We start from the raw sequence: 21,274 nt of genomic DNA, 5'->3' as shown, positions 1-21,274 counted from the left end.
GACCTGGCACGCTTCAGGCATGGCAGTAGCTGAGAAAGGGGGCGGGGCCGGGGAGGGGAGGAGGAGCTGGCCCAATGCCCAGGGCTCTGTGCCAGGTTGATCCAGAGGCAGGGCAGCCAGACAGGCAGGCAAGCAGGCGGGTGGGCCATTGGGTGGCTGGCGGGCAGGGGTAGGGCCGGAAAACATTGACCTACTGAGAGGTGTGGGACCAGGCAGAGCAGATTCCACCACCAAGAAGAAAGCCAGAGTGTGGGGGGACTGGAAGGCAGGGACTCCACAGGAATGCACCTGTGACCCTGCACACATGGTCTTTCAAATGTGTGTGGGGCTGACTGGTTAGTTCAATTGGTTAGAATGCGGTGTTATAACACCAAAGTCAAGGGTTAAGATCCCCTTACCGGTCATCTTTAAAAAAAAAAAAAAAAAAATGTGTGGCACACGCACACACTGTCCACACATGCCTCAACTTTTGCATTAACATTGGGGACAGTCAGGAAGGAAAAGAATGTCTCCAGGAGCTCCTCTGGGCTGAACCCTTATTCCCTCTCCATTGGAGCACTCTTCTATCTGTGCTTAATATCACACTCCTAGCCTCCCTGGAATCAGGGGAGAGAAGGGGATCTCTCAGCTTCTTACATGACCATAGACACATGAGCATGTACATGCGCGCGCGCACGCGCACGCACACGCACACGCACACACACACGCACACACACACGCACACACACACACCATAAACTGTCACCAAGAAGTTCCAGTTGAAAAAAAATAAGACTCATACATTGAGGCAGGAAGGAGAGTGGTAAGCCAGCCACTCAAGCTTGGGAGAATCCTAAAGAGTCACCCTCATTTCACAGATGAAAAAACTGAGGCTCAGAAAAGGAAAAAGACTTCCCAAAAAGGAGTTAAGCCTAGAACTCAGTCCTCCTCCTCAACTGAATTGTGCTCATTTCAAACTGCTCTGCTTTCTCTCTGAATAAAACAAGTATTAATACAGTAGAAGCTTGTATAGCCCCAACGTCAGGAGCAGGAAAGATGCCCATATTCTGTATGGCTAAGTGCGTGCCAACTGGCTTTTACTGCATGCGGCTCTAATTTGGGCACAGGATTTAACTTGCAGAAGAGCTAAGTACCCTATAACACGGCTGGATGGCTGTCAGAGAGATTTGTTAGCAGAATAAAAGGGTAGCTACCAAAAGTTCCTATCTTGCAAATCGTCATCTAGGTCTAGGTAGGCAAGGAAGCCAAAGGGTGGCCTGGGCGTAAGGTGCTAGCACAAGCAAACCTCAGTGATGAATACTTTGTTCAAGTTGCTCATCTCAGAAATAAACAGTCTGACAAGAGAGCCCACCGGTTTTTTTCTTGCTTATATGGGAAGCCAAAACAGAAGCTCTGGGACAGACGACCTCTTTCCAGACAAATTCTAAGTCTGCCTGGGCCAATTGCCACCCCTTGCCCCCACCTTTCCCTCTGTCCCTAGAATCTTGCTCTTTGACCTTAGAGTGGCTCCTGGAGGGGAGCCAGCCACATGTAGCTGTACAGTGGCAGGTGAAGGAACGAGAATCTGGGGGGGGGGGAGATATGGAGAAGTGTGAGGACAAATGGAAAAGAAGTGACCCAATGTGAGCAGTGCAGCCTGGTGGAGGCAAAGATGGTAGCGGGAGAGAAATTAACCATCAGGGACACTGCTCACATCTTCTGGCTGGCAGTGGGAAGTGCTCCTGGGATCTTCCCTCGGGGTAGGGAAGGTTAATAAATTCTGACAGAGGGAAGGGGGGTGGAAAGACCATCTCCAGCACCAGCAGATGCTGGTTTAGTTCTCAGCCCCCCAGTGGAGATGTCAGCATCTCTCCAGAAAGCTTAAAAGCAAAAGGTCTAGCACTTCAGGGGGGTCCAGAGAACGGGCTGAGGATGGAGCTGCTGCTCAGTGGGAGGCACTATGGGGTATGCCTCAGAAATAAAGATGGGAGTCTCTCCCGAGGAGGAACAGCAAGCTTAGAGAGCCCAGATCAAGCTTTTGAGGGCTGGCCTGTTACCTCACTTGGGAGACTGTGGTGCTGATAACACCAAGGTCAAGGGTTCGGATCCCCCTACTGGCAAGGATTTTGAGATGAAGCTCTCAAGAGGCAAGGAAAAGGAAACCAGATTAGCCTCAAAAGGAACCAGTCTTCTGCGACCCACAACACTGCACTGTGAAAAAGACCCTATGAGAATCAGAGTGATTCTTGGAATTCTTAGGGTCCCCCTGTGTACGGATGAGAAGGTATCCCAGTATACATTAAAAAAAATAATAATTTAATTTATCCTATTAGTCGAGAGGAGCTCTGTGTTGTATCCCTGGAGGGATTCGTGGTCTCCCCCCCTCCAGTGGCCAGCAAAGACCTGTCGGTGGTGGGAGACTTCAGGAAGCTGGGTGCGTGTTTCTTCCTAGCTGGGCGCTGTTATATTCAGAACAGCTCTCCTCTGACAGGGATGCCCTTCCCGAGTTGTGCCTAGCTTGGGGTGGGGGCCAAACGCCTCTCTGTGAAGGTCTTAATCCCTAACCCAGGGATTTCTGGCCAGGAGAATTGACAGCACCTTCCAAGATGGTTCTTGCCCATCCGGGGCCAGGAGGAGGGAGCAAGATCTCTAACAGCCGAGAGGACCCAGGCGCGAACACAGCCTCTCACGGTGGAGGGGTGGAAAGCGGGAGCAGTCGGGCAACCGGGGAGAAAGAGAGGTGCTGGGAAGGGCGGCAGCAGCTGAGGACGGGGGAGGGCTCGCAGCAGCTGGGGGAGGAGGGAGTCTCCATGAACGGGCAATTGAGAAGAGCTGAGCAGCTGAGGGGCCGGGCTGGCGTCGCCAGGCCTGTGCCCCACGGGGGCGGCCCCTTCCCCCAGCCCCTCACCTAACCCAGGGAGAGCTGAGCGCTCACCCTCCCACCCCAGCCTCTGGGTGGGCTGTGGCCGCAGAGCCCTAGCAGGGGGACAGGGGATGCCCTCCAGCCCCCTCTGCAGCAGGGTTCGGCACAGTCTAGAAAGTTCGGCCGCCAAAGCCCCCTCGGTACCCCGACTGACTCCGAGCTAGTCCTGCGGGGCCCCTCAGGCCCTCGACTACCCGCGCAGGGCCCGGAGGGGGAGGGGACCGCGCCGGGGGCTGCTGGGTGGGGGTGGGACCAGGACTTTGCCCTTTGTCTCTCTCCACAGCCACAGGCCGAAACCCGACCCCATCGGCGAGCCAGGCAGCCAGCGAGGGGCAGGCTCCCCCTCGGGGTCCTTTAGTAAATCCAGACCCGACCTCCCTGTGGTCAGGGCTGTGACTGAGGTGGTCCTGTGGGGGAGGGGGCTTCCCGCCTGCACGCAGGCCTGCAAGCATTTAAGTGGGAACTGGTTGGGGGTAGGGAGCCGGGAAGAGGCTGGAAGTGGGGCCGCAGAAGCTGGAGGGGAGAAAATGGCCCTGGAGGCGGCATTCCTTAGAGACCTCGGCGGGGCTGCGGGAGGAGGCAGGACGGGGCTGGGGAGGCCTCCCACCGAGAGCGCAGGAACTGGGGCCTGGGAGTGCGCTGGGGTGAGGTGGGGCACGGAACTTAGGAAACGTCCAGGCTGGGAGAGGAAAGAAGCCTCTCCTCTCAGAGTCGTACTCGCCCCCATGCAGAGTACAGTATTTGTTTGGGGTGAGAATGGCCTTAATTATCAGTCCTTTTGGGGTGTCATCAACTAATGATATTTTTATTTTATTTTTCTGGCGTCTGGCTGGTAGTGCATCCGAACCCTTGACCTTGGTGTTACAACACCGCTCTATAACCAACTGAGCAACAGGCCAGCCCTAATGATCTTATTAATAACTCACCTTTGCATAGTATTTAGAGTTTACAAAGTAAAGTGCTTCTTTACACCCGCGTGCTCCTATCAACCTGGAACAACCACAAGAGGCTGCCTTGGGCCTCTCACCAACCATAGGAGACTGAAAATACTATTACTTTATTCTACAAGTCAGAAAACTGGCTCAGAGAGGTCAAGTGACTAGCCCAAGGTGACACTGGCCAGCAAGTACCACTACATTGTGCGGCCTGCTCCGACTTGCCAGGAAAAAAAAAGGTAACTGGGTTCTTGCTCCTTAGAAACTACCATGTATAAACTATGAATTATGATTCTGTAGGCATGTAACAAAGGTCAACTCTTTGTCCCTTCCTGCAGGGAGGAGTGGGGAGGGGAAGCGTCTCAATCCCTGCCCTTCCCCCCAAGCTCCCATTTTCCCCTGGGTTGAACCCAAACAAAAGAAAGGAAAAAATCAGCCAAAAGCTTCAGCCCTGCTGCCTTTCCACAAGTGTCAGAGGATCCAGCCTCGTAGAACTCAAAATATTTATCCAGCTTATTTCTGGAGATGGGGAACAGAGAACCCAGGAAAAGAGATACCCCAGATACCACAGCTTACATGTCTCGGAAAAGGACAAATACACCTGAATTCTAACCCCGCTCAGGTCTTTTCTCCACTTTGCTCAGCTCCCTCTGTGGGTTATTTCATTCCAACAGCAGACTTCCCATTTCACACCTTAGCTGCCCATTCAAGGGGAGAAGGTTTGGACCCATCTGTCTCAATTTTCTTCAACCACTCAAGTTGGCCTGAAAATCCCAAAGTTGAGGGAAAAATACAGTGCAAAGTAGGTATGAAACGCCTGGGGAGGAAGGAGGCTCAGAGCAGGGAGAAATTCATGTTGAGCATGTTTTTATTTGCTAACTTTATGCACCCCCAAAAAGCTCAAGAAAATATGCAACCTCTCTGAGTGGTAGGGGATCACCTGTCCCATCTTCTAAGAGAGCTCAGCCTTGGAGATAGAAATGCCCAGCACTACTACTTACTGAAGGAAAGACCTTGGGCTAAGATACTTTAATCACTCAGAGCTTCAGTTGCTTCTGTAGGATGAAGATAATAGCCAATGTTCTTATGAGGGTTCAGTGAAGTAGCAGTGCCGATCTCTGAGTAGATACTCAATCATACTCCCTATAATTGTAGAAGGAACTCACCCTTTGACCTTCATCACCTCGCAGAGTGCTCAGGAGCATGTAAGAGAGGTAAACAGAGGCATCTGCCCCCCCCACCTGAGAGCCTCATTTCCGTAACTTCTCCCCAATGAATGACATCTCCCTGTCGGAGGGATGACAAGGCTCTCCTTAATCCACTTCTGTTTTTCTGTCTATCCTCCAAAACCCAGCTTAGCTCCAAACCTCCACCTTCTCTGTTGATGAGAGTCCTCCTATTTTGGGACCTTGTCACCCAGATTTTCCTGACTCTAAAGTGAACACACTACAGGACAGGGACTCTGTCTTGCACCTTCCTCCCTCCCATCTCTCAACCCCTATGTCCCCTTCCCCAAGCTGAAAAGAAGACACAATAATGCTAAATAAAAATCCAATAAATAACCCTAATATTTAATGCAGGAGAGGGGTCAGGCAAAAGCTCTCATTTTCTTTAAGATGAAGAGGTAACCACCATGTGGGAAAAAGCAAAATTGGCAATGGTTTTTTAAAATGGCCATTTTTTGAATCCCAGCAATACCTCTCATTGAAAATGGCCAGAGGAATCACTTGGAAAAATGTGGTGCTGACCTAAGGTCAAAGGTTCAGATCCCCATACCAGCCAGCCACCCCAAAAAAAGAAAGAAAAAAGTGGCCAAGGTGGGATGGGGAAAGGCGAGTTATTGTTTAATGGGTACAGAGTTTCAGTTTTGCAAGATGAAAAGAGTTCTGGAGATGTGGGTGATGTTTGCACAGCAATGTGAATTGTCTTAATACCACTGAACTGTACACTGAAAAATGGTTAAGATGACAAAATTTACCTTTTATGTATTTTTCAATTAAAAATAATTTTGGTCCCAACCGGCTACTAAAAGAATAATAATAACAATTTTTTTTTAAATACCACTAATAAGAAAAACCTAAAAACTTCCAGAGAAAAATTATCTGATAAATTATATTTCCTTCCATCTCCCCTTTAATATATCCAAGTTCTTTCACTTGTTCCTCGTTGTGTTTCTAGTACCTAGCAAAGGGCATGTCATGCAATAGCAGGCTCTAATAGATAAAACTAAGAGGATGGACGCATGCATGCATGAAGAAATGAATACATGATTAAAGGTACCAATCTTTGCAGCAATATGGAAGCTATCACAGAAGTCAGTACCATCTTGTTAAATATTTTCTCACATGGATTTTGGTTGTAAATACTTTTAATTTTTGGCTGGCTAGTTAGCTCACTTGGAAGAGCGTAGTGCTGGTTAACACCAAGGTCACGGGTTCAGATTCCTGCACCAGCCAGCCACCCCCCCAAAATATAAAAGAAAAAAAATTTTTTTTTTAAATTTTAATGGCCAATGACTGAGTGGCAAGGTCCCCTCCAACACACACCCTCAGGCTAGTTGCTGACCATGGGATTTTTTTCAAGAAGACAGCAAAGAAGCCTGGGCCAAGATGGCATTCCTCTTCTAGTTTAAAGGAAATTCCTCAATCCAGATGACCAGCAAGATGGGCAAGGGTAGGAAAATGAAACAAAGATGATCTCACAGAGATAATAAGAGGTTTGTGAACATCATTCTGTTCCACCCCTTGCCTACTCCCAGAACTCACTCTACCCTATTCCAAAATAGGACAGGAATCACTCTACAAAAAGCCAGCAATAGCAGCATCTCTGGATCAAATGATAATAAACATAGGGAACAAAATCCTCTAGATAAGATCACCTCAGTCAGCTAGATTTCCCTTTCTTTTACATTAAATAAAAAGTTGCTGGAACAGACACTTAACAAGAGTGAAGATCTTCTGAACCCTGCTGCCTCCCAGCCAACGTCCTAGTACAATCTAGTCCTTGCTCAGAAATACACTGGCTGCAGCCACCAACAGCCACATCTCTCTGTGAAGAATTACGTGCCCTTTAATTTAGGGCTCCATCTCCAAGTCCTGCCAAAGCAACTGGTCTCTATTACAGTTAGACTTCTCCTCCCAAGCAACTTAGAGACCTCAAGGAAGATGGAGAATAAACATTTCTATCTCTGAATAGACGTCCTTAAAAAGTTTACTCCACCCAACAGCCCCCATTCCAGTTCCTGTCTCCCCTCATTTTTTTCCTCAGAGTACCTAATGGAAAGTTGACGAGCCCCAAGCAATCCCAAATGCCACTCCAAAAAGAGGTAGCACTCATCATTCTACATAAACTAACTGTAAAACCCTTTATAGTAGCTGATTAAAGTCACAAGCCAGTTAAAGGGCCAAAAACCACATCCGAATTGGAAAGCCCTTCCCTCCCCACCCCAGTAAAAGAAGGTTGAATCCTCAGTCCCTGGGCTGGGGCTGTGAGCAAGTGCGTATGTATGTGTGTGTACAACTACACGTGTGCCGTGGTGTGGCATGCACCCTTTGAGCAGGGACGGCTGAAAGAGGAAGTGGGCATGAAAGTGGGTTCTGAGCGAATCTGTGGAAGCTGTTTCTAGACCAGGGGACCAGGGAGAGAAGGTGAGGCACCACAAGGGAAGAGGAAAGAGGGAACAATGTATGCAGTCACCTCCTGGGTACCCAGGGATCCATCCCCAATTCCTGAATGCCTACTTTGTTAGGCTATCAAGAGCAGAACATTAAGACAAACATACCCATCTCTCACCAGGTGCAGAAAACTGCTCTCATTTCTTCCACAGACTCCAAAAGAGGACTTACACAGTCCCCTTCATCCTGAATTCTCAGCTCCTCATCTGGAAGTTTAGGTGGTTCCCCTCTCACCAGTGTCTCTGCCCCACATGCCTTTGACAGTAGCCCTAAAGTGTGAATTTTTGGCTAGGATCCTGCTCCAGGTTGGGGACATCAACAAAAGAATAAGTGGCCCATTTCCCCTAATAAATAATCGGTAGCATTCTCTACCATGCTGGTGGGGTCCATAATCTAGGGGTTCTATGGGGTTGCCCTGGAAAGCTTCATCTCCCTCCCCCAAAAGGTGGCTTTTCCTTTCAGTACACAGGCAGAGTTCTCAAAGCACCATACACACAGAGATCCTCTTCAACATGCCTATCCATCACTGTTTCACATCAAATACATGCCAAATTCACATAAGCATACTGAAACATCCTAACCCAGTGTCTCAGGTATATGCCCCAAGCTTCTACAAGCATAATCCAAAGACAGAACCTCTCGTTGACACATTTCCAAGCATCTCTATACTTGATCAGTTGTGATTTTCATAGAGCCAACCACAGCTGTATGGGGCAGAGTAGGGTAGGGCACAGAATAGTAAAGCTTAAAAGGAGGACAACAAAATGACCAGGGCAGGAGGCAGAGGTTTATATCTTAAACAAAATAATAACAATAATAGCTACTGTGTATTACTATTAGCACCACTTTACAGTTACAGAAATTGATCTCATGCTTTTAAACACTGAGTTCCCCTGGGAGGACCTTTCCTCTAGACCCCTGTAGGCGATGAATGAGGGACCTAGGATAGATAATAATACTCTGACCTAACAGACATTCCTCACAAATTTTGATTCCTATCCTCTTCACTCCTCTTGCCAAAGAACTCAGACCCCACAAACAAACTTTACACATAAGAACAAATTTTCTTTTAATTCCCAAATTCTGATTTCTCCACTTAAAGATTTTCTAACTATATCCAATCAATTAAACTCTCCAATCAAATTTCACTCAGACTTAACATTTTTCATTTCCAGTGGCCAAAATACCTGGATGAATAATTAGTTTTTAACTAAGATTAATTCAAAATGAAAAAAATTGAAGTTTTCCTTAACACTCTTCCTAAGGAAATGTAGAGAGGATTGACTAGAATCCACTGAACAGACATGAGAAAATGGAGCATCCCCCACTTCTCCCACCTACTCTAGTAAGAAATTTTTCTCCACAACCCTCCTCTAAACTATGAACAAATTCCCAGCAATCCCATATCCCTTATATGCCTTCCAGCCACCAAAATGCCACTTGTTTAATAATCAGATTTGTCTAAGGGGTATTGAAAATATTTGGACAACCCAGTCTAAAATTCTTTTCGTCAACCAGCTGTTTGCTCTGTATTTCATTCAACAGCAGTTCACTGATGGCCTGCCATGCTCCTAGGAGCCTGGACTTCTGCAGCAGGACTGCATTTCTGATGGTGTCTATTCCACATACACTTACATTTCAGTGCACTGCGATGAGGTTTTCTCAAACTATATTAAAATTATGAGGTCCAGACCTACTTTTCCCTGTGATTTGCTCATCATCAACACACATTTTATTTCAGCAATCTGTTAGGGTGAAAGCTTGTTCCAGCCTGTTATATTTACTGCAAACCCACTGTGCTGCAAAGGTAGGAAGCAGGTCTTGCAAAGATGGCTCTGCAATAAATTTCACTATTAGGATGACCCCTTGCCACCCACTAACCTCTTTGATCAAAATATGAAGGAACATCCAATTTCTTTTACTAGGATGGAATTACCATCTGGGGACTGACAATGCTTCCTTACAATGACGTGTGTTATCAGGAGCTATCTTGTAGGATCATTTCTAGCCAAATCAAACCTTATCCATAACCAAATGAGCATCACTTTCTTGAGTGCACCGTTTTTGAGAGGGCTACCCTGTTTTTGTTTTGGTGGGCATTTCAAAAAAGTGTAGAGGAGAAGAGGAAAAGTGGAAATGGGTAGGGTGCAAAAGTTTTGTACTAACATGAACTCAAAACACTGTCTGAGACCCTGAGAAAGAGCCTCAAAGCCTCACCATCGGCCAACTGGAGGACCTGTTGTCTATCTTTTATGACATCAATAAAATCCATCGGCTAGAACCTCTGATTACTGCTACTCCCTCTGTTATTGTTTCAGTCAGCCTTGGGGACATGCGTACAGACAGCCCATTTTCTAAAGATTACGGGTTATTTAAATTGACACTGTGAACTGTTCAAGGTTCTATGCCCAGGCCAAGGGGCCCCAGCAGCCAGGAGACAACAGCTCCTTGCACCTCCATTTTCTCTCCACCTCACTCATCCTCTCTCTCCTTTGCTTCTTTTCCCTTCACATTTGCCCACTGGCCTTTTGCCTTAGAATGAAAAGGTCCTGAGACAGCCCAGGCGCTGGAAAGGGTCTGCACCCCGCAGCCGGGAGAACCCTCCAAGTGGGGAAGCCGCGGCGAGGTTTGGGACCTGGGGGTTCCAAGGGCTGAGGCGCGCCGCAGCCTGGGATCTTGGGGACCCTGGGTAAGGAAGTCCCCCTCGGAGACCCAGGCCTGCGGATGTTCTGTCAGGGGCTGGTTACAAGGAGGAAGGCGGGCGGCCCCACCGCAGAGCGGGCCGAGATTGCGGGGCTGGGGCTGGGGCTGGGGCTGGGGCTGGGGCTGGGGAGGGGGCGGGCGGGCAAGGGTGAGGGCAGCCGGGCCGGCGCGAGCTCTCCAGGAAGCGCCTCCAGCGCCGCCGCGACTTACTTTCTCTCTCTCTCTCTTTTTTTCTTTGAAAACGGGAAGGGAAGGCAAACAACTCCAAAAGCAAAAAAGCAGCCTTGCCCTGAGCTGAATCTACCACCCCTCTCCTAAACCTGGTGTGTCCGACCCCCTCTCCCGTGAGTAGCTTTGCGCCTCCAGCCGCTCCTCTTTAAAAAGGGAGCGGGAAACCCACCCCAACCCCAACCCCAACCCCCATATCTCATCTCCCTCTCTCTCCCTCTCTCCCCCTACCCCCCACCCCACGTCTGGAATTTCCAACCCAGGACTAACTCGTCTGATTTCTCCAGTCTCTCCCCTGCTGCTTTTTTCTTCCCCTTTCCCTAACACTCTCATCCCAAAATCTAGGCTGCACTTTCTGGAAGACATTAGCCCCATTTTAAGAATCTTTTAAGAGGATGGGAAGCAAACAAGACTGTATTTAAATTCTAACAGCTGGAAAAAATGGCTGTTCCTCAAACGCCTTTGGTTGGTATATTTATTCTAAGGACCCCATCACTACAACCCTCCACACAAAAATCAACAGAGGTGTAACTAATAAATATCTCAACACAAAATCTCTAAACTTCAACAAATAGCACTTGCTGGTCTCCCCCTTTCCACTTACTAAACCAGCTCTGAATTTTTTAAAAATGTTTTAAAATTGTATATTCACTAGCCTATCTCAATGGTATCTTTGTCAATTGGCTGTTCCACATTAAAGTAAAGAATAAATAAACTCTTAAAAAATAAGCCTTAAAAGAACCCACACACATAAAATAGATTCAAATGATATATATTAAAGTAATTTTAAAAGATTAGAAGCTCAGAACCTTTGAATCAAGATTCTTCCAACTGCTAATGTCATGTATTGCATGTCTGAAACATAATTGTAAGAATGTTTTGCTTTTTCCACCAAAAGCTGTGCCATTAAAACTTTACATTTGGAACAGTTAACTTATACTTTGAATAAGTTAGTCATGGAAATTGTATTTCTTCCCCTTTACCAAAAAGTTCTCCACCTGAGAAACCATTACAGTAAAATTTCATCTTTCTAATTTGGGTCAGCAAATGAGGGGTTCTGGAAACCTACAACTCTTCCAAGGGACAGTCAAATACCCCTGCCCTCAGTTAAGTCTCATCTTGAAATACTGGCCACCAAATAGTAACAGTTAAGGATTCCTCCACAGCAGTAAAGAAAACTAAATTTATGAATTTATAAAGCTTAATTTCTAAGTGGAAATTAGAATGGGGAGAATGAACCCCAATTTCTGCTTTTCTTCCAAACAATGAAGAAATATTTAAGGTTCAACCATTTTCTCACTTATTTAAAGCTGAAAAAAATCTAAGCTAATATTAACAAGAAACGTTTTACTAAAAGGGTCATAAAATTGTTTCTACTTTAAACTTACTTGCTGAACACTGGTCACATGTATCCTTCACCTTACATGAGTTATTAACTTTCTTTTTTATTTGGATACTAAACCATAATTACCACCATTAAAGTAAAAGTGCCTGAAAATCTTCCCACTCTCTCCCTTATTTTTTAACCTTCCTTCATTCATTTTCAGCCCCTAAACTACAAGCTGTTTTTTCACTAAATGCAAACCCATTTCTGAAGTCCAAAAAATTTAGCTTGTTTTGAAAACATTAAGTGACCGTTATTTCTTCAAGAAGAAATGTAATTAAAATATAATTTAAAATAATATTTTTGCCACTTAACAAGACATCCCTTCCCAGAGATTTTTAAAGCTGCTCACTTAGGAAAATTAAACTATAAAATAGAAATCAAGTTTGAACACTTTCTCTTTTGAGAGTCCTCACACTTATATGAATGGTTATGAGACTAATTTTCATTTATTAGTTGAAAATCTAGGGGGAGTGTTAGCCCACCTCATTTTAAGTCAACTTAGAGGAAAGAACAACCATTAACTTCCCTAAAGAAAGAACCAAACTTAGACCTCTTTATCTTAAACACATTTCACCTAGAGAAATGCAGTATATCTATCTCTTTCATTCTTTTCCCTAATTAACAGTAACACATTTTATTTTGATGACACCAGTTGACAGTAAATATGCTATCTTTAGGTCACATTCTTCTAGAAAAAAGCACACCACAATGACAAGTGTAACAAAAGTTTAATTCCCTTAAAAAGCAAATCATTTCCCAGAGTAAACAAGTCTTGCTAAGATGCTACCTACCCTACTACCCCTAGCTCTCTGAAAAAAACACACACAAACCTTTTCCACAACTGTTTTAAAAATGCTTTCGGTTTTTCTCCTTTGTCCCAATATTGGCAGTGAATATGTACAAATTCTCAACAAAAAGCCCAAGTTTTTTAACCAAATTCCAACACTGGCTAAGAAGGGGCTTGGGAAGGTGATCTCAGAGAAATTTAAAGTCACTCATTAAAAATTCAAATTAATTGCTGTTTTCAGTTTAAATGTGTAGTGTTTGGTCTCCAGTTGTTAGAAAGGTACAAATTATATTTATCAAGTAGATTCAAAGTGAGAACAAAATATATTAATACTTCAAAACCAGGGCTGCTCAGAGGTAACTGCAATACTAACACATCTTTTGTCTGATTTCCCCCCTCTATAAACAAAAAAGACAAAAAAGGAACATTTAGGTTGTTGGATTTTCATAAATCTCTTAGAAATTTAAGTCACAATTCATTTATAACTGAGTACATCAAGAAGAGTTTGCTTCTATTTTATACATTGAATATATGGAGTATATATACACAAGTATATATATAAGAGTATATACACAAAATATATATGTGCAGTTGTTCATTTTGCTTAGAATGTTAGTCAGAATTAACTAGTTCCTGTTCTGTATGTCCATGAGACTGAAAAAGCCAATAACAGACCCAACTGAAGGAATACTTTTCAGACAGACTAAAGACACACACCACAACATGCTTCCTCAAAGAACACAAAATGACAGAGCAAACTGACTTCATGAAAACAAACGCTTTCTTTTTTTTAAATCTTCAGACTTCAAAATTGATTCATCCTTGAAAAATGAAGTGCCTTCTCACCACCACCACCACCACCCCTCCCCCCAAAAAAGAAAGAAAAGAAAACACAATTGACTCAATGTTTGGACTCAAAATTATTTCAGGAAGGGGAGAACACACAAAAGATCTAATTTAATGTGGGTGTGGAAAGGGAGATTTTTTTTACCTAGTCTTCTCACAAACCCCCTCCCCACTCCAACTCAAAAAAGAGCCCTCAGTAATGCATTTTGGAGGGAACAAGAAGGAGCCTAGAAATGGCTTAAAAGCAAGCAGATGGCTTGGGGGGAAAAGATCCATAAATACAGGGTACCATGAAAATTAAAATATAAATGTTTTGAGTTCCATTTCATCACATTTTCCTATTTCTCTTGCTTTTCACTTCATTCCCTTTAAAATTTAAACCATTCTCAAGCTCAAAAGAAAAAAATGTCCACATATTTCATAATTCCAATTATTCTGGGTATTTCTCATCAACACTCAGCTTTCTCAAATATCCATAATCTTCTCAATAAGTCTATTGGTGTTTGTGTATTTGTTTCTCTTGTTCTATCTCCAGGAAATGTTTCAAAATAACAAATAAGACTTTTCTTCCTTCCAATTTTATTGCCTCTTTACTCCTAATTGCCTTTTCAATAACAGAGTATTTCAAGCATTTGAGGTTAAATCACAAGCTCTATAAATGTAGTTACAAGCCATATTGATCATCTATAGATACAATAGTTCCAAGTTACTTAAATATCTCAAGATAAATCACTGAACAGATTTTTATCTCTCACTAAACTTTCTAGATCCCCTTAACTGACCCCCCAAAAGCACAGTTATCCACCCCGCCACCTTCCCACCCAGAAAAGGCAGAGACTATTCTCAAATGCAGCAACTTTCTAGTTGAAATGGGAGGGGGAAGGGAGGATCAAAGATTTTTCTGGGGGCTGCTTCCAACTAGCAACAAGAGAGAAAACTGCACTGTCAACATGTTTAGAGTCTGATTTGAGAAAGTAGAAAGACTCTGCCCTTATACCTCCCAGCCAGAGCTCAACCAAAGATTTCAGAGTTCAATGAAAGATTTGAAATCCACCATGAATTTTCAGGAGGCATTATGGAAGTACCCCATTTTGCTGAAGAGAGAGGATAGAGGGCATTGGAACGAACGAACACGAACACACGAACACACACACACACACACACAAACACACACACCATTCATCCACCGAGTTCTAGACCCTGCAAAGAGCCCCAGCTCACAGCCTGAACACAAAGCTCTCACCCCAGATGGTCCCCTTGTAACAATGGGCTGAAGGAGTGGGGGTGGGGGGGCTCGAGAAGGATAGTACAACCAAAGCATATTCTTTGGAAAATCCAGTTGGGGGGTGGGGGGTGACGTGAGATGTGAGGGACCGCGGGTAGGGGTCTGTGGGGGGGGGGGTTGGCTTTGCCTGTTGCAGAAATATAAATAAGGCACAAGCATAAGGAGATTCTTTGGGGGACAGGAAGCTCATACCACTTCCCCTAGGTAGTAGTAGGAGACCCCCTCCTAAATCCACTGAAGAATTATGCTGTAGGAAGGGTGAGAAAAACAGAAAATGAGGCCTGCTAGGAAGTTGCAGAAATCGCCATCGCCATGAGTCTAAACTCTTCAAAGATTTTAAGCTTCCCCACAAAAACGGCCCCACACCTTGAACGAACTCCACAAGGCTTTTCCCCTATTGATTTATTTCCCTTTATTTCTGCAAGTAACATCTTTTAGCCCACCCCAGCCCCAACTTATATATATATTTTTTTACAAGCTGTAAACCACCCATTACAAGATCTTGGCCAATCTTCCCTCCCTGCCCCCAACATCCGGAGTTGGGAGTGGGAAGGCCCATAATGGGTTTCTTCCACTGGAGACGCTCTGGACCCCTGAGCACAGCCTCTCGGCCCCCCAGAGAAGAACTCTTTCCTACCTTTGCTTTTTGGGGACCGAGTGTTCAATCTCTAGTCGTTTTCCCTGTAGTTCTACTTTCCCTAAAGAATAAAAAAAGAGAGAGATTAACATGAGAGCGTGAATAGGGGCGGGGGGTGGGAAGAGGAAGGGGAAAGACACCAGGGTAATTCAGGAGTTACTGGGATTTAATATCTTCCTAGGAATCCAGGCAGTGGCTTCCGCAGCCGGATGGGAAAAGGTTGCTCTAGGAATGGTGGAACCCATAAAGTCCTTATGATATTTTCTTAATTTTCGTTTTGTTTAGTCACTGAGGCTAGTTGAGTGGATCGCTCTGGGAGCTCGATTGGGGAAAAGTGCGAGGGCACATGTGAGCCTATAGGGCTCCCAGATGTGGGGAGTAGGAAACAGGAGAGAAAGGGTTCCCCTTTTCTCGGAGAGTGGGGGGGAGGGGGTCGGTGTGCAGAACGAAACTTTATTTTTCTGTGGCGCCAGGGAGAAGGGCTTCAAGCGGCGGGGCGGTCACCTGTCGGGGCTGGTCTGGAGGGGAGGACCTGGGGGAGCGGAGCGGGGCCCGGCGGGAAGGGTCCCCGGCGGCCGCAGCGCGCGCCTCTTGGCCCAGCCTCGGCGTCTCGGGAAGCAGCATGGCGACCCGGCGCCGCCGCCGCCGCGCCACCCCGCTCACGCCCCACTTTCAAATCAAAATGGCTCAAGCCCCAGGCCCTGGGCGGGAGGCGGGATCCCCTTCCCCGCTCCTCCAAGTCCTGCCCGAGAGCTGCAGTCCCCACGGAAAGCGGGGAGGCTGGAGACACTGCGGGGACCCCTTCCACGCCTGCAAAGGCCTAGGACTGAGGGAGGGGAGCTGGGGGTGCTCGAGATGGGGCGCCGTCCAGCGGCGGATAGGGAGGGGCTGGACGTGGAAATAACGCCCAGACTCGGGGTGTCTCAGGGCCCTTAAAACCACCGCCCCAGCTACTGCCAGTGGGGGCTCCCGCCCCGTCAGAGGGGAGGAGGGCAAAGGGAACCCCGAGCATATCTCCCGCTGGGGGGAAGGGGTGAGGAAATCCCAAATATTTGGGCGCGGTGGGGGGCAGCGGTGTGGGAGGGGGGAGTCGAAGGAGGCAGGTCGAGGGTGGGCACCGAGGCCAAGCCCCGCAGGCCCGGGGGACAGAGGACTCGGCGGGCGAGGGAAGGGAGGCGCAGGTCTCCGTTGTTCAGGGATTTCGCTGTGGCTTTTGGGGGGAGGTGGCTGCGCTCTTACCGGAGAAAGTTTCGATGGCCTTCATGGCCCAGTGCTCGTCGGGGCAGTCCACGAAGGCGTAGCCGGATTTGACCAGGAACTGGCCGCTGTAGGAGATCTTGTGCTCCGCAAATACTTTCTCCAAGTCCGCGGGGGTCACGCTCTCGTTGAGGTTGCCGATGTAAAGCTTATTCATGGTGGCGGTCTTGGGGCAGGACGCGGTCCCGGGCAAGGCCGAACAGGCGGGCGGCGAGCCTCCTAGGCCGAGAGGCGGGGAGGCGGCGGCAGGAGCCGCAAACTTTCTTTGCACCCCACCCCTGGAGTTGTCCGGAGCCCAGGGCAGCGGGGGGCGGCCTGAGGGCGCGCGGAGGTCGCGGGAGAGTTCGAGGAGAGCCCGGGAGAGGTGGCCGCGGCGCGCTGGGAGGCAGACGACGCGGCGTTGCTCTTTCCCTTCGGTCCGAAACCCCTCCGAGCGGGCTGGTGTGTCACGTTTCTCCGCGGCCGCCCTGGCGCCGCCTCTAAATAAAATCGACTTGAAAAAAATGGAGCGGAAAAAAAAAAAAAAGGCGAAGCCACGTGGTGACGGCCCCCACCCACCCTGCAGGGGAAGACCCCCGACGCCACAGGGCCCCTAGGCCCTCCCCCGGGCCAAATCCAACAATCTCCCGCCTTGGGGTGGGGGCCCTCAACTCACCCCAGTGTAAACTGGGGCGGAGGGGACGGGACAGCGTCCCCGAAGCTCTACTCGCCCCCTCCCCCTTTGCAAGAACCTGGCCCCTAGGGAAGCGCCCCGCCCCCACCCATCCCCCTACCCCGGTCCGAAGTGGGGGCGGGTGGCCGAGCCCAGAATAGCCACTATCTTTAAGAGTAAAACGTACGGTTATTTTCTATTCGTTTTGGGGGGCGGGGTTGCCCACCCCACCTCGGTTAACTGCTAGCGACTGACAGGCGGGGAACGGCCGAGATAGACAAAGAGAAGCCGAGGACTCTGGGGTCTTCAGGAGGGGGTCGCACGAGCCAGTGATTTAAAAAGAAAGGCGCCTTTTCCCTAGATTTTAAGTGGGGAGGGGGTGTCTCCGCCTTCCCCGCCCCAGCCCCTTGAGACACTCTCGCCTCTGGGGATGCAGGGCCGGGGGACCCTGCGAGCGCGGGACCAGGAAGCTGGGAACACGGCGGGTCGCGGGTGGGAACGAGGGATCCGCAGGAAATCGTGTTTCGGGATCCCCACGGGAGAAAGGGTGGTTCGCACCCGGAGTTCGGCTGTCCAGTGATAACGTTTCGGGGTTCTGGGGGACGGCGCGGCTCCGGCCCGAGATGACCCCAGGCGAGAGAGAGGGAGGGTGGGAGAGCAGGAAGAGGGGTGGTAGCCTGGGCTCACCCTAGCAAACCGAAGGGGAGGACTCTGGGAAGGAGTGAGCGGCTGGAGAGCCCAGTGATCCCCTTTTCCCTCCCGGACGCGTGGGCAGACAGGTGGCGTCCCCTGCGCCGGCTCCACCGGGGACACCGACAGCTGCTCTCCAAGCGCGGGGTGCGGGTCTCGGAACTTTGTTTGGGGTGCGGGATTCGGATCCCGACGGGAAGGCGGGAGAGGGGCGGAGGGCGGGGGGCAGAGCGCGAGGCCCCGCCCACGTCCCCAGGTCAGACCCGCGGGGGGAGGGGGTAATTTCCGCTCGGCGCTCGGGGAAGCGAGGGGCGGGAGCTGCGAGGAGGGGGCGGCGGCCCCTCCCCCGCCCGTTCCCGGGGACGGGCAAGCGGATCCGCCCTGGTCCCTTTTCTCGGCTTTGACCAACTCGTTCCGGATCCTCCGGCTCCGGGAGCCCGAGGGAAGGACCCGACTGGGCAAGGGGCGACACGTGGGCGGTCGCACCCCGTCTGGGCGGTGGGGGAGGGTGCAGCTCGCCGCGCGTCTTGGAGTCCCGGATACGCGGCGGAGAGCAGGACGCGCGCTCCACGCGCAAACCCGGGATCTCCGGCCGAGGGGCGAGCGAGGCCAACGAGTTTCTACCGGCGGGGGCTGGGATGGCGCCAGGGGGTGGCGGAGAGCGCGGCCCAGGGACCCTGGAGGCCCCTCACCCAGGCAACGGGGCAAGAGAGGAGCCGAGCCCCAGCACCGCCGGAGTCCCCCTGAACACAGCGAAAGCTGGGGTCTCACTCGGGGTTTTGCGGGAGGCAGGATAATTGTGGCGACGGCACGCGTGATGCGAGGGCAGGTGAGGAAGGGGGTCACTCTCCCCTTCCCCCCGTCCCCGACCCTATTGTCTCAGTCGCCTGCGGCCCGGGCCGACTCCGCAACACGTGTTGACTACATCGATATGAATGGCCTGAATTTTTTTATTCTTATTTTTCGTTGGCAGAGGCAGTGAGCTGACTCCGTGTTCGGCTCACGGCTCTTCTGCCGGATGGTTTCACACCGTCCGAAAAGTCGGGAGTTAAAAGACAACGCGCAGCACCTTTGTCCCCTCCCCGTTTTGCCGGCGCGCTGAAAAGACATGGGGCTGGGACGTGGGGGCGGGGGACGGCTTCCAATCGTTTTCTCTATCTCCTCCACCACCTTCAGAACCCACGCTCTCAAATCAGCGTTTTGTTCTAGCCAGCCACGTGTTTGTCTGATTTTTTTGTTTTTCTGATATTTTTCTTCCCATGGAGCAACAAGAATTAAAGCACTAGAAGCTATTAGTTGTTGGGTAGAAAAAGAATGTTTTCTGTCCAGGAAGGTGGGAGGCATCTGCGTCTCACCCCCCACAGCTCCGACCCTCCCCCCTGTATCTGACTCTTAATATTCAGTGAGCTCTTTATCACAAATATGATTTTTAAAACAAACTAAACCAGTGAGCTGGAAATGGTGCCTGCCACATAGTAAGCACTCAGTAAACAGTTTTTAAATGGAAATCAAGCTAATACGAACTGCAGAGCAAAATTAAAGTCCAGAAAAAAACAAATTATCTTGGCCACAATGTGTGTTGTGTGAGTCTGTTGCCCGAGGACTTTTCTTGGTTGAAGTGTGTTTGAAAGGGCTAAAAGATGGGCTCAAAAAGGCTGTTGTATTCCTTGGCCTTTTCCTAAATAGGAGCCCCATCTCCTTAAATCTTTTCTGTTACATTGAAGCATACGGAAGAGAGTAACTAGGAAGGGCATCCCAGTTCCCAGAAACTTTAAGTGCTGTTTTCTTCATTTAATTTAAATCTTTAGGAATATATAAAAGCACCTCTCAAATTTTCTCCCTGGGGGACATATCCAGTACTCTTTTTATTTCTAAAACAAAAGTAAGTTACACCCCACAACAGTTTCCATCCAGACCTCTAAATTCCTATAAAGTGCAGCTCGCCTTTTACCATCCTAGAGTCAAAGGGAAACAATTTTTTAAAAATCACTAATTGAATTCAGTTCACTTTTAGCTTAATTTTTCCATGTAAAAATACCATAGAAGTCTAAAAGAAAGAAAAGAATTTTTAAAAAATGAAAATATAGAAGTCTAAATGTTAGCCGAAATCAGTTTTTAAAATGTATTTCAAATTACCGTAGAAGAGAAAATATAAATTTACTTACATAGTATTGCTATTTAAAAATCTTTTTATTTAATTAAAAATTTACCAATTATTGCTAAGTTGAAACTCATTAGTTCTTTTTTTAAAATCAGCTGTTTCAGTGAATTCTAATCCTCTCCACCCTCCAAAAAGGGCTTCTGTGTGTATAGTCAGAGTCTGCAAGGGCTGCAAGAACACAAGACAGAGGAGACAACTGGGGTGAGATACAGATCTTTTTAGCCCCCAAATCAGTTTTGCCTCAGTGACCTGGCTATTTTAGGCTCAGTGGAGGGACTAAATTATGTTGATTGGTGGTTCATCTCTCCCATCTGAGTGAGCCCAGCACTAAAATTAACCTGAAAGAAGGGTTATTTCTTGTCAAGACTAACATTCCTAGGTTACAGATAAGAATGGGCAGACTTGGGGTACCATAATTTTTCACCTTCCCTTTTTTTTTTTTTTTTTTTTTTTTAACAACTACAAACATTGTATTTTCAATTTTTTTTCTACACTCCTTCTTTGGGAAAGATGAATCTTCAATGCAGAACTAAATTTAGTTTTTGTAAGAGTTAAAAATACAGCTGCAGGATAAATTGTCCTTTAATAATAATAACTTATTATTAATATTATTATACTTACTATCATACTTCTTCCTCTTCTTCTCTTCCTCCTCCTCCTCTATTTTTCCTGGAGAAATGTTTGGTCTACTTATGGAATTCAATTTCCCTCTGAATTCAAAAACACTGAAACTTGACTCCATTTAAAAGATGGTATTCTGATCCATTTTCCCTCCATGTGAGCATACAAGTGTGTGCACAGAAGAAAAAAATTTAAGGAGAATAAAGTAACTTTTTTAAACATTGGAAATAGAGGATAAAAAATGAACAATTCCACCATTGTCGTACAAAATTAATTTCATTTTTAAATGTTTCTATCCAGCATTTGCCCATTTGTTTTCTATTTTGTCATATTATTTTTATATCTTAATTTTTCACTTACTGTTGTAACATAAGCATTTTCCCACACTGCTTCAAAGTTTTCATAGCTATGATTTTTATCCAGTTCAGTAGATGTATGTAAATCATTAATTTTTTTTTTTTAGATGTGTTACGTCAAATTTTTTATTTTTGTAAATAGTGCTGAATAGA

The 21,274-nt window shown here is 47.4% G+C and overlaps 1 protein-coding gene across 3 annotated transcripts in view; it reads right to left on the bottom strand.

Moving 5' to 3' along the window:
• The window catches only part of IGF2BP1 (insulin like growth factor 2 mRNA binding protein 1), a 37,558-nt gene extending 20,760 nt beyond the window's left edge, over window positions 1-16,798 (bottom strand). For all 3 annotated transcript variants that reach the window (XM_063111449.1, XM_063111450.1, XM_063111452.1), the window contains exons 1-2: window positions 16,624-16,798; window positions 15,385-15,445 (exon numbers count right to left, since the gene is read on the bottom strand). In XM_063111449.1, coding sequence (XP_062967519.1) covers window positions 15,385-15,445; window positions 16,624-16,798 — 236 coding nt within the window. The remainder of the gene's footprint in view (window positions 1-15,384; window positions 15,446-16,623) is intronic.
• Window positions 16,799-21,274: the final 4,476 nt, after the last annotated feature.

Source organism: Cynocephalus volans, chromosome 10 (assembly GCF_027409185.1).
Source record: "Cynocephalus volans isolate mCynVol1 chromosome 10, mCynVol1.pri, whole genome shotgun sequence".
NCBI classification, from domain to species: Eukaryota; Metazoa; Chordata; class Mammalia; order Dermoptera; family Cynocephalidae; genus Cynocephalus; species Cynocephalus volans.
Note: the sequence above shows the minus strand (reverse complement) of the source record. Positions and strands in the feature narration are given on the sequence as shown.